At 56.6% G+C, this 16,229-nt stretch overlaps 2 protein-coding genes across 43 annotated transcripts in view; one reads left to right on the plus strand and one right to left on the minus strand.

Annotated features, from left to right (window-relative positions):
• The window catches only part of SLC6A9 (solute carrier family 6 member 9), a 35,054-nt gene extending 24,039 nt beyond the window's left edge, over positions 1 to 11,015 (plus strand). For all 18 annotated transcript variants that reach the window (XM_003812819.5, XM_008965312.5, XM_034963315.4 and 15 more), the window contains 9 exons: positions 4,519 to 4,651; positions 4,858 to 4,992; positions 5,088 to 5,191; positions 5,877 to 6,114; positions 6,206 to 6,340; positions 6,449 to 6,548; positions 6,637 to 6,737; positions 9,473 to 9,643; positions 9,759 to 11,015. In XM_003812819.5, the coding sequence (XP_003812867.4) occupies positions 4,519 to 4,651; positions 4,858 to 4,992; positions 5,088 to 5,191; positions 5,877 to 6,114; positions 6,206 to 6,340; positions 6,449 to 6,548; positions 6,637 to 6,737; positions 9,473 to 9,643; positions 9,759 to 9,953 (1,312 nt within the window). In that variant the 3' untranslated portion in view covers positions 9,954 to 11,015. The remainder of the gene's footprint in view (positions 1 to 4,518; positions 4,652 to 4,857; positions 4,993 to 5,087; positions 5,192 to 5,876; positions 6,115 to 6,205; positions 6,341 to 6,448; positions 6,549 to 6,636; positions 6,738 to 9,472; positions 9,644 to 9,758) is intronic.
• CCDC24 (coiled-coil domain containing 24) lies at positions 10,970 to 16,203 on the minus strand. Of its 25 annotated transcripts, none has more exons than XM_063608143.1 (9): positions 16,023 to 16,203; positions 15,512 to 15,669; positions 15,128 to 15,303; positions 14,876 to 14,992; positions 13,546 to 13,620; positions 12,333 to 12,387; positions 11,825 to 11,894; positions 11,639 to 11,717; positions 10,970 to 11,557 (listed from the first exon to the last, which is right to left on the minus strand). In XM_063608143.1, the coding sequence occupies exons 2-9, from the start codon at positions 15,635 to 15,637 to the stop codon at positions 11,338 to 11,340; spliced, it is 918 nt and encodes a 305-aa protein (XP_063464213.1). In that variant the 5' UTR covers positions 15,638 to 15,669; positions 16,023 to 16,203; the 3' UTR covers positions 10,970 to 11,337. The 25 variants fall into 25 exon arrangements, with proteins under 25 accessions (XP_063464213.1, XP_054950114.1, XP_054950083.1 ...); XM_055094139.1 differs by having other exon boundaries at positions 10,970 to 11,553; positions 13,546 to 13,623; positions 15,089 to 15,303; XM_055094108.1 differs by having other exon boundaries at positions 10,970 to 11,553; positions 13,546 to 13,623; positions 15,089 to 15,362.
• Positions 16,204 to 16,229: the final 26 nt, after the last annotated feature.

Here is a 16,229-nt window from a genome sequence, read left to right on the forward strand (position 1 = left end):
TTTGTTCAGAGGCGACAGAGACCAGAGTCTCAGGCCATCCTGCTGTGCCCTCCACCCACCAGCTGGAAATTCCCTGTGTCTTGCTGGGGAACCCCTGGGCAGAGGGCTTTGGGGGCATGCTGGCAGGCCTCCACCATTTATTCCACAACATTCATGCCTCTGCTCTGCCTGGCCCTGTGTCCCCTTGGTAGGTATGAACGGCCCAGAGCCCCTGTCCTGAGGAGCTCACAGGGCAGTGGGGAGACAGATTGCTAATCACAGTAGGGCAGGTGCCTCGGTCCAGGTATGTGCAGGGGTGTCACAGAGACACAAAGAGGTAGTGCTTGGTGCTAAGGGGATGGGGCAAGACCAGGCAGTCAGAGCTTCCCAGAGAAGGGAGAGAGGAAAGTAGAGAGATTGGGAACCACATGAGCAGGTGAGCAGAGGCCAGAAGGAGGCAAACTGGAGCTGGGGTTGGGAGCAGGTGGGACGCTGAGTGACAAGACAGAAGAGGCCAGCAGGCATCATATAACACAGGGCCTCCCATGCCAGGCTAAGGGTTTGAGGCTTTTCTCCACATGTGATGGAAAGCCATGGCTGAAATGCACAAGGGTCTGAGGATACCGCAAGTCACCGCAGGGCCTCTAAACCCAGGCCCGAGTACTCTGACCCTGAAGGACTCAGCTTCCCTGTGCCAACCTCTGGGCTGGGCTGTAGACACTCAAAGACAGGTAAGACAGGGCCACTATTCTCAAGGACCCAGAGCATAGAGAACACAGCTGCTGTCCCCCAGAGGGGCATGGGCAGACTCAGGCACTCAGTTACCAGACAGGTCATTTCATTTGTCTTTCATTTTTTAATTTTTAACATCCTAACATTTATTTTCTTTTTAAAAAATACACCTGGAACTGAATGGACAGATGATTTTTTTTTTTTTTTTTGAGACAGAATCTCGCTCTGTTGCCCAGGCTGGAGTGCAGTGGCACGATCTCAGCTCACTGCAACCTCTGCCTCCCGGGGTAAGCGATTCTCCTGCCTCAGCCTCCCGAGTAGCTGGGATTACAAGCACCCGCCACCACGCCTGGCTTGTTTTTGTATTTTTAGTAGAGACGGGGTTTCGACATGTTGGCCGGGCTGGTCTCGAACTCCTGACCTCAGGTGATCCACCCACCTCGGCCTCCCAAAGTGCTGGGGTTACAGGCATGAGCCACCACACCCAGCTGATTTCTTGAGCACCTACTAGGTACCAGGTACTGTTCTCAGAGGGGAGAGAGGGCAGGGAGGAAGACATTGTCCTCACGGAGCTGCCGTCTGATGGGAGAACGAGCAGATATTGCCGAGTGAGGCGTTTTACTACATTTGAGGCATGATGTGGACTGGTCAACTTGATCTAGTATGGGGTGATGAACCTTTCTGGAAGCTCCCAGAAACACAAAGCCTTGTGCAACCCCACCCCCAGATGCTCCAGTGGTGGTTGTCCCAGGGGCTGACTGCCAGAGATTCCCAGCCCTGGGCCCACCCAGGGCAAAGCTCTAGAGATTTTATCCAGTAAAATCAGAGGGGAAGAGCCTTCAAAGAAATCTGGCTGGTGGAGCCACTGCACTCTACTCCCCAGCGCGGGCTGGAGCCAGGCCTGCCTAACTGGCCCACTGTCCCATGCAGGATACCTTCCCGGCAGCATGGCTCCCTGCTGCCCTCTCCTGGAGATCCAGGGAAATGGCCCTGAAGAGAGCAACCCAGGCTGGCTTCAGCAAGGGAGGAAAGGAAGCACCCTTATTGTTGAGCACCTACTACGTGCCAGGCATATTATCTAAGTAGATATTAGTATCCATATTTTCAGATTCAGAAACTGCCATTTAGAGGTTAAGGAGCTAGGCAGCAGTCGCTGTGTCAGAATCTGTGTGTGTTGCGCCCTTCTGGTGCTGCTGTTGCTGGGTGTGCCGGGGTGAATTAGGTGGGGGTGGCGGTGCAGGTGTTTAGTCCACACTCTCCAACGACCCTTTGGACAGCTGCGCGATCTCACTGGAGTGCCACAAAAACCCTGTTAGGTAGCTTGTGTAGGGATTTTAAAAATCACCATTTTACAAATGAGGGAAGCTAATCAAAAGTAAGATGAAGAGACTCTAAAGCGAGAGAAGCTCAAAGGGCAGATTTCTGAGCCCATGTCTGCCTCTCACCCACTCACCCTTCTCACTCAGGGTCCTCCCCTCTCTCGCCACCCTCTTCACAATCTTGCCTTCCAGTCCCCTGTGCTGGTCTGATACCTGCTACTGGGTCCTAAACTCGTGACCAGGCCTTCTCACCTCTGCGGTCCCTGTGGGGCCCAGCTCCTGTCCCCCAGGGTCTTCATGGCAGCTCTGGAGTCACACAGACTCCTCCCAAATCCTGGCTCTGTCGCTTATTAGCTGTGGCCTTGGGAGGTCATTCACAGTCATTTGTCCATGAAATCGGGCGGTCGTGATACCTACCTGGTTTTAAAGACAAAATGAGATAATGCAGCCTAAATCACTAAGACTGCTGATAGGAGCTCAGGCAGCACAACCACAGCCCCTGTGGGACCTGTTCCTGAGGGTTCTGTTCTCAAAGCACTCACCACCTGGCCGGGGAAATAAGATTTGTCATGTGGAGACATTTTTAAAGCAACGCAGAGTAATTCTGGAGATGTCATGTGTCAAGAGGTCACTTGTAAATATGTTGGGTTCCAAATGTCCTTAGGCTGTTTGATCTCAAAAGCATGTGGTCCAAAACCAAAACCAAACAAAAAACAGAATATGATGCCATAAAAATAAAGCTAGAATTCATCATTGGGTTTCCAGGATAGCCTTTTAAACTCTTCAGTCCCTAACACTGTAATGCTATATTCTTTCAGTCAAAAATAATATACGCCAGGTGCGGTGGCTCACGCCTGTAATCCCAGCACTTTGGGAGGCTGAGGCAGGAGGATTGCTTGAGCCCAGGCGTTCAAGACCAGCCTGGGCAATATGGCGATACCACATCTCTACAAAAAATACAAAAATTAGTTGGGCATGGTGGTGCACACATGTAGTCCCATCTACTCGGGAGGCTGAGGTGGGAGGATCGATTGAGACTGGGAGGTCAAGGCTGCAGTGAGCCATGATTGTGCCATTGCACTCCAGCCTGGGCTATAGAGCAAGACCCTGTCTCAATAATAATAATATAAAACACTACCTGTTTAGCATATATGGTTAGACAAAGTATTAAAAAATCCTTCAGGCCGGGTGTGGTGGCTCACGCCTGTAATCCCAGCACTTTGGGAGGCTGAGGTAGGTGGGTCACCTGAGGTCAGGAGTTTGAGACCAGCCTGGCCAACATGGTGAAACCCCCATCTCTCCTAAAAATACAAAAATTAGCCCAGCGTATTGGTGCACACCTGTAATCCCAGCTACTCGGGAGGCTGAGGCAGGAGAATCGCTTGAACCTGGGAGACGGAGGTTGCAGTGAGCCCAGATCGCATGAATGCACTCCAGCCTGGGTGACAGAGCAAGACTGTGTCAAAAAAAAAAAAAAAAATCCTTCAAACAAGAAATGGTTTCTTTACTTTGAATGCTGGTGCTGGAGGTAGAGCAGTTGTTCTTTGCCCTCTTCCCTGAGGGCTGGGGAGATGCCCCTGCAGGCCTGTATGCCCAGCACTTAGCACAGGCCCGGGCACGTAAATGTCTGATTGATCAAAAGATCACAGCTGGTATGGCATAGGGTGCCAGATGGAGCCACCCAGAGGGGAGAAATTTGGGTCCAATCTTTTTTTTTTTTTTTTTTGAGATGGACTTTTGCTTTGTTGCCCAGGCTAGAGTGCAGTGGCACAATCTCCACTCCCTGCAACCTCCACCTCCTGGGTTCAAGCAGTTCTCCTGCCTCAGCCTCCCGAGTAGCTAGGATTACAGGCACCCACCATCATGGCCGGCTAATTTTTGTAGAGACGGGGTTTCACCATATTGGCCAGGCTGGTCTTGAACTCCTGACTTCAGGTGATCCGCCCACCATGGCCTCCCAAAGTGCTGGGATTACAGGTGTGAGCCACCACACCCGGCCAGGGTCCAATCTTTACTGAACATTCCACTGCTTCCCTCAATTTATCAGAGATAGAGCTAATTGGTGCACGTGAAATGCTCACTGGTGGCTTCCTGGAGGAGGTGACACCTGACAGGATGAGGAAAAGGCATTCCTGAAGGGAGAAATGTGCAAACAAAGACCTGGGCTGAGCCCAACTGGGGACAAGCAGATCTCCTCACCCAGGAACTAGGAAGACCACCCAAGCCTGGGGTGTGGCCTCCAGGAGCCCTTGAAGGGCCTGGGAAAGGCTGCAGAGCAGTGGACTGTGTTGGGCTCCCCAGGGGCTGCAGCAGGTGGAGGGGACTGGGCCAGCCAGGGCTGGGCCCCTGAAGTAGCTCCCATGTCACACAAGGTGGCTGCTGGCACCTCATGACAAAAGAGGGTACAGCCCGGGTGGGCCCTGGGCCTTGGGAATTTGTTGCTGGGCAGCGGCGGCTGGCCCTCAGTGACAGGGTCTCCCCTTCCCAGGCTGTACGTGCTGAAGCTGTCAGACGACATTGGGAACTTTGGGGAGGTGCGGCTGCCCCTCCTTGGCTGCCTCGGTGTCTCCTGGTTGGTCGTCTTCCTCTGCCTCATCCGAGGGGTCAAGTCTTCAGGGAAAGCAAGTACCCCTCCCCAGCAGGGTCTGTGCCCACCCAGAAAGACCCTGCCCCCTACCTGGGTTATGTGTGTATTGCAGGGAGGGGATGCTGAAGGGACTCCGGAGCCGGAGAGGGACCAGGGGGCTGGTGGTGATTAGGGAGCCAGGGTGGTGGTGCCCAGGGGAGGGGAGAGCCCAGAAGAGTCCATGGAGCCCTCTTGTGCCAGGTGGTGTACTTCACGGCCACGTTCCCCTACGTGGTGCTGACCATTCTGTTTGTCCGCGGAGTGACCCTGGAGGGAGCCTTTGACGGCATCATGTACTACCTAACCCCGCAGTGGGACAAGATCCTGGAGGCCAAGGTGGGAAGTGAGGGAAACCGGAAGGGGGCTGGGGAGGGGCCAGGGAGGTGCCTGCCTCTGCCCACAGCTCCTCACCCGCCGGTCCCTCCCTGCAGGTGTGGGGTGATGCTGCCTCCCAGATCTTCTACTCACTGGGCTGCGCGTGGGGAGGCCTCATCACCATGGCTTCCTACAACAAGTTCAACAATAACTGTTACCGGTGAGTGCTCCCTGCTGGGCTGAGGCTGCCCCCTTCCTGCCCTCTCTGCAGCCTGATCTCAGCTCCAGTGCAGCCATGGGCCCACGAGGCCTCCTTTCCCCTCATGATCTTGAGGTTCTGAGAATACTGGTTCTGGATAAAGTTGTTGGAGAATGAGGAGAGAGGTTTAGGCAGGAGAGAGAAGAGAGATAGGGACAGTCATGTCCCAGGGGTCTGTGAGGACTCAGGCAGCTCAGGCTCCTTAAAAATGCCCAGAACAGACCAGAAAAGGAGTTGGGGGCCAGGCTCAGTGCTTCACGCCGTAATCCCAGCACTTTGAGAGGCCAAGGCAGGAGGATCACTTGAGCCCAGGAATTCAAGACAAGCCTGGGCAGCATAGTGAGACCCCATCTTTCTTTATAAAACATAAAAAAGAAAATTAGCTGGGTGTGGTGGCACACACCTGTAGTCCCAGCTACTTAGGAGGCTGAGGTGGGAGGATTGCTTGAGACCAAGAGGTCAAGGCTACAGTTAGCTGTGATAGCGCCATTGCACTCCATCCTGGACAACAGAGTGAGACCCTGTCTCCCACTCCAAAAGAAAAGAGTTGGGGGTGCCTTTGTTCCTAGAACTTTCCGTGTCTCCATGTCTCCTCTTGGCCCAAATTGGGGAGAGGGAAGCTGAACTCTGTTTTCCTCCCCATCAGGGACAGTGTCATCATCAGCATCACCAACTGTGCCACCAGCGTCTATGCTGGCTTCGTCATCTTCTCCATCCTCGGCTTCATGGCCAATCACCTGGGCGTGGATGTGTCCCGTGTGGCAGACCACGGCCCTGGCCTGGCCTTCGTGGCTTACCCTGAGGCCCTCACACTACTTCCCATCTCCCCGCTGTGGTCTCTGCTCTTCTTCTTCATGCTTATCCTGCTGGGGCTGGGCACTCAGGTACAAGGTGCAGGACGTGGACCGGAGGCTTGGGGAAGGGAGGGGACAGGAACAAGGGGCAGGTCCCCGATCTGACAGCCACATCCTGCAGTTCTGCCTCCTGGAGACGCTGGTCACAGCCATTGTGGATGAGGTGGGGAATGAGTGGATCCTGCAGAAAAAGACCTATGTGACCTTGGGTGTGGCTGTGGCTGGCTTCCTGCTGGGCATCCCCCTCACCAGCCAGGTAAGAGCTGCGTAAAGGAAGGGCTGGCCCAGAGTTGCCAGGACGTGCAGGGAAGGGTGGGGGAGCCTGGGCTGCAGGCGCCTCCCACAGCTGCCCGCTGTTCCCCAGGCAGGCATCTATTGGCTGCTGCTGATGGACAACTATGCGGCCAGCTTCTCCTTGGTGGTCATCTCCTGCATCATGTGTGTGGCCATCATGTACATCTACGGTGAGCACTCGAGCCTCCGGCCTCCCGCGACCCGCCCCTTGGCCCGCCCACTCTGTCCTGCGGGTCTGCTGACCCCCCATCTCTCCAGGGCACCGGAACTACTTCCAGGACATCCAGATGATGCTGGGATTCCCACCGCCCCTCTTCTTTCAGATCTGCTGGCGCTTCGTCTCTCCCGCCATCATCTTCGTGAGTTCCCTGGCCGGCCCCTCCCTTCCCCCGCTGCCCCTTGGCCATGTGTCCATCTCTTGGGACCCAGCGGAGGGACAGTGGGAGCTCCCGCACCTGGCCGGAGCTCCATACCCATGACTCTGGCCTTTGGGAGGCTGAGGGAGGTTGGAGAGAGTCAGAGAGGCGTGTGGCGACTCAGAGCTGCCTGGGCCCTGGCCTCAGGTTAGGAGGGGAGTGCCACAGCCTGTATTTGACTGCAGACGTTGCTCAGGCATTCCTGCCTGGCACCCCCGGGGACTCAGGAGTCAATATCGATAACGTGTCAGCCTCTGCCTGCTGGCCTTATCTCCCATCCCTCCAGGGAGGGTGTTCCAGGGCCTTGGCTATGTGGTGGGAACCAGTGTTGCAGCAGCAGCCCAAGGCTGGTAGACCAGGCTGTGGAGTCAGAGGTCAGCTCTGCATGGGGGCAACTTTGCAAGCCTTCCAGGCAGTGAGGTGGGTGGCTTGGGAAGGGGAGTTCCAGGTTTTATGAATATTCAACAGCTGAGAAATTCCCATCAGGGAGCTGAATTGGTGGAAGGAATCCACCATGGCAAGGAAGCAGGCACTTTCCACACACCATTCCCATGTAACCCGTGATAGAGCTCTCCAAGGTGTCATTGTTGTCCCCACTTTACAGATGAGGAAACTGAGGCATGGGGATGTTAAGTAATTGGCCCATGGTCACACAGCTAATAAGAGGCACAGCCACAATTCAAATCAGGTTGTCCAATTCCAAGCCTGGGCCAGCGCCACACTAGAAACACCTCTGCAGGAGGGAGGAATGGTCCAGGGGCCAAAACCGTATGACTTGGCTCCTTCCTGTTTGGGGTGGGATTCGGGGAAGGCAGGTATTGACAGTGTAATGGTCACTCCACAGAGGACAGGCAAGGCCACCTCTGAGTGATAGTCAGAGGGCTGGCCCAGTGGCCCGGCCAGTGTTCAGAGCCACACTCTTGTCATGTTTAATGCCTCGGTGGCACAGGGGGCTCAGCACCGGACTTCCCCTGTGGCTCATGTTTCTGAATAAAGGCCCGTGGAGGGCTGAGGCCTCTACCCCGTAGGTTGTGGAATGTTCCCGAGCCTGGCACAGGCTCCCCCCTCTGGCCACTGGCCCAGCTTTGAAACAGGAGGAATGGAAGTCTCAGTGGTGGGAGGCAGGGGAGGGCAGGCACCACCACCCCAGAGTGCCATGCCTTCTGGGGCTATGGCCCAAGGGGAGCTCAGCCTCTGCGGCTCAAAGGGTCTCCCAGCATTCAGACTAGATTGATGTCCTGGGGAGAGACCAGGGGGCACCTGCCAAGGGCAGTGGGGAGGAAGGAGACAAGCACAAGAAGGATCTGTAGGGGCAACCTTGGCTGGGATCTGGTGTCTCCACAAGATTGAGGCACAGCGGGCGGGGCTCTTCCTGTGCCCAGGAAGCCAGGCTGGAGTTACCTTTAGGGGAGCCTAGAGTCCTCTCCTTGGGGTAACTCCAGCCTGGCTTTCTGGGCTGTTGTGTTTTCTCTGGGGGCTTACCTTTTTCATATTTCTGAAAAGCTCTTTTTGACAAACTCCACCCTTCTGTCAGCTCAAATGAGGGATTTGTCCACAGGTAGGTCAGGATCTGTTCCATTCAGGAAACCTGTTATAAGCTCCCATCGTGTGCAATGTCTCCGGAGGGTCCCCCAATTTGGATGTGGGTCTTGCATTCTAGAATATGGCCCTGTGCTCCAGGATGTGGCTGGAGGCTCAGGAGGAGGGTGCTGGGACTGCCACCCCTTCCCCCGCCAGGCCCTCTGGGTGGCCCGCCAGCCACTGCCTGTGTTTCTGCCTCCTTTCACTCCTTTTGTTACTGCAGCCACAAGTTTTATTTCCAATCTCACTCATCTCTTTCCAAGGAGGTTCTCTAGAGCACCGCAGCCTGACACTCACCATTTCTAGCCCATGGAGCTTCCCCAGGCTGAATGTCCCTGTCTCCACGGCCATAGACAGGCAGGGCTTTGCCCTACCCTCTTTCCATCCTCCTCTGCCTCTCTGCACAAATCAGTTCAAATCAACACAAGAGACTGTGGCAGGCACTGTACTGGGCACTGCACCCCCAGAGTTGATGCAATTCCAGGAGCTCTCAGGTCTATGGGAACATTAAACCAAGTCACTCTAAGGGAAGCAGGTGGAAAATGCCGTGGGGAGGCCCTGCAGAAGGAAATGGAGGAAATCTGGGATGGCTTCTTGAAGGAGAGGGCACTGACATAGGGTTTGACAGAGGAAGATGCAGAGGATGATTCCCCAGAATAAATGAAGAGTGGGTGGGAAACACTGGGTGTGACTGAAACACTGAGGGCGGAGTAGTGTGGCCGGCAAGACAATTTGAGGTCACACTGCCAGGTGACAGCCTAAAGGCCCAGGATGTGGCCTTACTTCAGTTAGCCATGGGGAGCCATAGCGAGCAGAACTGACTGATTCCAAAGGCAGCAGCAGCTCTACTGTGCTTGGCCAGTTCAGGACTGTGGCAAAGACAGACTTCTCCCTTCCGCAGAGCCTTCCCACTCACCGCGCTCCGGCCCCCTGGCCCTGCCTGCTTCTTCCACGGCCCAGATGTTGACAGCTGTCCCTGTTCTGCCCCAAATGCCCTTTTCTAGTTTGGGAAACCAGAAAGGGTGCTGGTAGAGGGATGGCCTGGGGTCTGGGCTCTGGGTCGGCCTCACGCCCACTCCCACACCTGCCCCGTGCAGTTTATTCTAGTTTTCACTGTGATCCAGTACCAGCCGATCACCTACAACCACTACCAGTACCCAGGCTGGGCCGTGGCCATTGGCTTCCTCATGGCTCTGTCCTCCGTCCTCTGCATCCCCCTCTACGCCATGTTCCGGCTCTGCCGCACAGACGGGGACACCCTCCTCCAGGTGAGGGCAGGGACGGGCTGGGTAGCCAGGTGAAATGGGAGGGGCCAGCTGGAAGGGGCTTAAGGGCTCCCTCCTGACGTGCCCTGCCCCTGTGCCCCATGCCTACCTCATGCAGCGTTTGAAAAATGCCACAAAGCCAAGCAGAGACTGGGGCCCTGCCCTCCTGGAGCACCGGACAGGGCGCTACGCCCCCACCATAGCCCCGTCTCCTGAGGACGGCTTCGAGGTCCAGCCACTGCACCCAGACAAGGCGCAGATCCCCATTGTGGGCAGTAATGGCTCCAGCCGCCTCCAGGACTCCCGGATATGAGCACAGCTGCCAGGGGAGTGGCCCCACCCCCACCCCGTGCTCCCACCGCAGAGACTGGTGAGGCAGAGGCCAGGTGTCTCTGCCTGCCCCCTGCCACGCCCTGGCCAGGACGGCTGCTGTCACCTTGGTCACCACTGCTAGTGCAGTCATTCATGCTCATGTCCCCAGTGTTTACATGTCCTTTGGATGCCAAGATGGCAGCTGGGGGGAGGGGTGGGAGTGGAGGGTTGCTGGGAGGTCCAAAGCACTTTGGAGGGGTCTCGGGCCAGGTCCCCAGCAGCCTGGATGGCTTTACGTGGCCTCTGATACCCTTATACCCTGCCCTGAGCTGAGGTTCTGGGTGGGCCTCCAGCCCCATGACTAGTGCTCCTGCCCTCAGAGCAGACCCCAGCCTCTGCCAGGCACATTTGGCTATTCCTCCCTAGGGGCAGGATGAGGGGCTGAGGGACTGCCCAGTGTTACTTGTCAGGCTGTGCTGCCCAGCCCTGTTTATCTGTGTAATTATTTTTGTAAACATTGTATTCTCTGTGGTCGCCACCTCCTCGCCCCCAGCCTCGGGTTCAGTCTGTCTTCCAGGCCTGCTTGCACCTCACTGGGCTGCTCCGGGGTCTCTGCCCCTCATTCCAGGCCTGGCTGTCAGGCCCAGCCAGCAGGGGCCCGTGACCCAGCAGCCTGCCCAAAGCATTTGTTTCTGGGGGATGGGGTGGGGGCTGCTCCACAGGAGGTTTGAGCCCAGCACCCTGGGGAAGGGGACCCTGCACGACACCCCCTTGCCCTCCCTCCATCAGGCTAAAGGCCCAGTCTTCCCAAATGTGCTGCCCTCGTTCATGTGCCAAATGGCCCCAGCCCACATGCCCCTCCCCTCTCTGGAGTGGGAGCCCCTTCTGAAGTGTCTGAATCCCTGAAGTGTTCATTTGTCCGTCCTCTGTGCAGTGACAGCCCCGGCCAAGCCACCTCTAATCCTCTGTAGCAATAACGGTGCGCCGCCCATCCCTGCCCATCGTGCACCACTAGGATTTTAAAGTCCATAGATTTTAATGAAATTTCTATTCCTGTCTCTGAGCGGCTGCTGTGCTTTGTCTGGGTCCCCCAGGGGACAAGAGTCAAGCTGGAATGAGACCTCTGTCTGCCAGGCCTTTGTGGAGGCCTGGGAGGAGAAAGGCCAAAGGCTTTGATGATTGGGACCGATGCCCGGCCACTCAGCTCCAGACACCAGGGATCTGGCAAGGGGGTGGGGCAAGGGCCAGACAGACCAACAGCCTTGGGGTCCTGGCGAGAGCTCGCCAAGACCAGATCTGAAGCTGGCTAGGCCAAAGCAGCTGAGGCGGCAGCGGCAGACAGGTGCGCTGTGGCAGAAGCCAGAGCCTACTCGGTGACCAGCCCTTCAGGCTGGGGCTTGGGGTGCTGCACTGGACATGGGTGTGGAAGCTGGCCCTTCCCTGGGGCTGCACTGAAGCTGCCATCCCCAGCGGTGGGTAGCTGACTGGCCTCGAGGTCGAAGGTAGGGCAGAGGAGGTGCAGGCAGGCAGCACTGGAGAGGTGCAACCCCGCAGAGGGGACGCAGGGGTCTGAGGCCCTGTGTGGAGGACCCCAAGGGCCGCTGCCTGGACAAGAAAGAGTAACTGTGAGGGGTGGTGGTCTGATCCTTCAGTCCACCCTGCCCTGTGTCTACTGTTGTGGTTTACCTGTGGTTGGGAGAGACACAAGAAGGCCCCACAGATGCCTGCAGCTCCTGCTCCATGGCCTTCTTCTGTTCCTTTAGCTCTGAAGGAGAGATTGGGCTGAGACAGTGCCCAGCTCTTCTAGGGTGTGTACAAGTGTGGGGTGGGAGCAGGAGGCTGGGTGTTCTGGGCCCTGCTCCGTGTCCTCACCTGCCAGGGTGGGCTCCAGGGCTGCCTCAGAGGGGTGGCAAGGCCTCATATACTCCTCTTCCAGGCAGCGCTGCAGGGAGAGCTGCGTCAGTGCCCAGACTCAAGGCAGGGGTGGGGCAAGGCAGGATACAGAGGCCAAGATCCCCAGGGCAGGCCCGTGCAGCCCCTTCAGCCCATCCACCGTGAGGGCAGCCACGTTCCCCAGGGAATACCAGCCTTGCGGAAGAGCTGAGTTTGGCAAGATAGTGGTGGGGCCTGTACCCAGACTTAGGTAAAGGAAGGAGGCAAAAGACCTAAAACGGTTGGCCCTGGCCTTAAGGGCTCAACTAGAATCCTGGGCCTCCAGGATTTTGCAGGTGCACACAAGCATGCACCCCTGAGAAATGGATGCACGACTCACATAGCCTGTACATGCACCTATGTATGCACACAGGTACATGGGTCTCACCCAGGTGAGAGTCTACGCTCAGCAGTGAGGCTCGGGGGAGGGCCCAGGGCTGTGGCTCACCTGCAGGATGAGGATCTCCCTCTCCAAGGTGTGACACTCCTCCTCCAGAAGGCCCCTGGGACATGAGGGAGCAGCAGCCAGAACCCGAGACACAGGACCAGGGCTCAGCTGAGTCCACCACATGGCCCCAACCTCCAGCCTCAGCAGGAGCCCCACCCAACCTGTCCTTCCTCAGCCCACACTGCCCTCTGCTGCTTGGGGGCTGACCCAGCATAGACGTCTGGCCCCTACGAGGCTCTTTCTGGGCAGGAAGTATCTTCCCCTCGCCTGCCTCACCCTGGCAGGCATCCTTCTCTCTCCCACACTTCTGCACTGTGATTCTTCTTGCCTCCATCTTCCCCCACATCACAGCCCTTCCGCTGCTTAAAATCCTCTGACACAGGCTACCCCTGTGTCAAGATATTTATATTTATTTTTGAAACAGGGTCGGCCGGGCGCAGTGGCTCATGCCTGTAATCCCAGCACTTTGGGAGGCTGAGATGGCCGGATCATGAGGTCAAGAGATCGAGACCATCCTGGCTAACACAGTGAAACCCCGTCTCTACTAAAAATACAAAAAAATTAGCTGGGCATGGTGGTGGGCATCTGTAGTCCCAGCTACTTGGGAGGCTTAGGCAGGAGAATGGTGTGAACCCGGAAGGCGGAGCTTGCAGTGAGCCAAGATCACGCCACTGCACTCCAGCCTGGGCGCCAGAGCAAGACTCCATCTCAAAAAAAAAAAAAAAAAAAAAAAAAAAGAAAGAAAGAAAGAAACAGGGTCTTGCTCTGCCACCCATCATGACTCACTGTAGCCTTACCTTCCAGGGCTCAATCAATCCCTTCTCACCTCAGCCTCCCAAGTAACTGGTACAGGCGTGCACCACCACGCCCAGCTAATTTTTGTATTTTTTTTTGGTAGAGATGGGGTTTTGCCATGTTGGCCAAGCTGGTTTCGAATTCCTGGGCCCAAATGACCCTCTTGCCTCGGACTCCCAAATTGCTGGGATTATAGGCATGCACCGTCATGCTCGGCCGTGGCCATCTGTACTTGGCTGCTTCCTGAAAGCAACCTCACTAGCTCTATAGCAGCCAGCTCTTTCCACCTCTCAGCCTTACGCACATGGGTCTCCCCGCCAAGTATATTACCCACCTCCTGTCTCACAATCCCAGCACCTCAAGATCCATCCTTGTCTCCACCCCTGCCTATACACATGCAGGTGCCCCTGGGCCTCACCTCAGGTGTCTGGCCACCTGGTCAATGTTGGACACGTTCAGTTGGTCCTTGATGATGCTGAGATCTCTGTGACCGCTGCTGGCAATGAAGTCACTATCACTCTCCGCATGTTGCTCACCCCAGGCCTTCAGGACCCAAATATCACTTCTAGGCAACTGTTTCTTTTCTCACAAAGGCAATATGATATAGTGCAAAGAGTAAGAGTTTGGGAGCCTAGGTTTGCAAATGAGCTCTGCCACCCTTCATTGTGTGTGACTTCAGGCAAATCACTTATCGCTTCTGAGCTTTAGTTTCTTTTCCTTTTTTTTTTTTTTTTTTTTTTTTTTTGAGACAAGATTGTGCTCTGTTGCCCAGGCTGGAGTGCAGTAACACCATCTTGGCTCACTGCAGCCTTGACATCCCGGGCTCAAGTGCTCTTCCCACATCAGCCTCCTGAATAGCTGGGACTACAGGTGCGTGCCACCACGCCTGTTCAATTTTTTGCACAGATGGGGTCTCACTATGCTGCCCAGGCTTCTTCTTTTTTTTTTTTTAGAGACTGGGTCTTTGTCACCCAGGTTGGAGTGCACAGGTGCAATCATAGCTCACTGCAGCCCCGAATTCCTGAGCTCAAGCAATTATCCCACCTCAGCCTCCCAAGTAGCTGGGAATACAGGCATGTGCCACCTCACCTATTTTTTTTTTCACTTTTTGTAAAGATGGGGTCTCCCTGTGTTGCCCAGGCTGATCTCAAACTCCTGGCCTCAAGCCATCCTCCCGCTTCAGCCTCCCAAAGTGCTGGGATTACAGGCATGAGCCACTATGCCCGGCCTTTAATTTCCTCTTGTGCAAAATGGAGATTTTGCCCACCTCCTCAGGCTGTGTGAGGATTAGAATAAGAAGTTGCTGCCATCCACTTATGAATATTTTATCTCATTCAGTCCCAGCTGTAAATACCATTTGTGACCATCCTCTTCAGCTCTCCCTGCTTCCCTAGCCCAGCCCTCACTCCTGTTCTCTAGGCCGGAGGAACAACCGCCTGCTGGACATGGCTTCCTTTCTTCCCTCTTCCTACAAAGCTCTTCTCTTTCATCTCCCTGAAAACTGCTCCTCATACTACAACACGCAGATCAAACCACTTTCTCCAAGAAGCTTTTCCTGTCCCCAGGCTAGGCAGGTGTTTCCTCTGGGTTTCAGTAGCCCTCATGGGCTGATGATCTCTATCACAAATGGCAGTGGAAGTGCCCAGCCCGTGACTGGAATCTCCTGCATGGAGCCACGTGCAACCCACCAGTGGGCTAGGGCCCTCTGCCAAGCAGGGACAGATCCCTCTCTCCTACCATCACCTTACCTGGGCCCACCACCTCTCATCTGGAATATCTCCTGTTCTGGCAAATCACACCTGGGCTCCTCCAAGGCAAAGTGCAGGACCCTGGGGCTACACTGGACCCAAGCTTGGGCCTGGTCCCTGCAGAAGGTGCACAGGAAGGAAGCTGAGAGGCTCCTTTCTGGAAACCACAGAAAAGGCAACCCTGGCTCCTTGTTAGGGACAGGGCTAGCCCACCTGGTATCTAGGGAAAGGGCCCAGGCCTGAAGCTCCCACCTGCCCTCACAGATGGCTTTGTGGCGGAGACCCTGGAGCAACTGCCGGAGCTCCTGGCGCAAGAGGTCCTTTAGGAGAGGCGGTGGTGCCAGAAGAGAAGAGGGGTCAGAGATGGGGCGGGAGCTGGGGGCTTGAGAGGATCGAGCCTCTTGGAGCAGTGCCCGTAACATCGCCACCTGCAAGGAGAGCTGGGATACCTTGCGACTGGGGAGGGGAGTGACCGGAATGGTGGGGGCTGGGGGAGTGAGGGAGAGGGCGGAGTCAAAGGGGAGACCAGGACAGGATCTCGGGAGTTACCCGGCAGGGCCAGGGACCCGCAGGAGGTGGGAAATCACCCGAGTCGTGGGGCAGGCCAGGGGCGTGGCCCACCTTCCCTCTCCCCACCTCCGCCCGCAGCTCCAGGCTCAGGTCCACCGCCGCCTCCCCCAGAATCCTCTTCACTTCGGGTCGCTCCCGGAGCGGAACGTGCTCCTCCACCAGCTCCCACAGCGAGGGGGAGTGCCGGAGCATGACCCATCGACGCCACCGTCCCCGGCTCGGACCTACGGGCCGCAGGTCAGAGTGCAGGAGGTACCGCGGGCCCGCCGGCAACGCTCACCAAACCCCGCCCCTCTATGGGCTCCGCCCTCTCCCAAGCCCCACCCGTGCTCTGCCGCTGGTCCCCTCGGCTGGGATTGCCCGTTCCGGAACTGCCAGTCCTTAGCGCTCTCTTCTGCCCGGCTTTTGGCCGACTCGGATGCCGGGGGCCCAGAAACCAGGCAGTGAGAACCAGGGCCCTAGCCCCACCTCTTCCGCGTGGCCATCACCCGGGAAACCACGCCGCGATTCTAGGGCCCCGCCCCCTCCTGTGTTTGGTCCGGCGGGCGGCGCGTGCCGGCTGGGAGTTCAGACTCACCTCGGCGCTCCACCGAGCCCTGACCCAAGCACTTTGGGCTCGGCCCTGGGCACCTTTAGGCCTCAGGGAACGTGTTAAGACCTGAGAAATCTGGGTCCACGGGTTTATTACTTCGTCGCCTCCACTGTCCCGGAAGCAGTGCAAGGACAAACTTCCCCTTAAGGCCAGTGAAAGCCTAGGGAGTGGCAGCGCTTGGAGAACCAGGAT

This window comes from Pan paniscus, chromosome 1 (genome assembly GCF_029289425.2).
Source record: "Pan paniscus chromosome 1, NHGRI_mPanPan1-v2.0_pri, whole genome shotgun sequence".
Classification (NCBI taxonomy): Eukaryota; Metazoa; Chordata; class Mammalia; order Primates; family Hominidae; genus Pan; species Pan paniscus.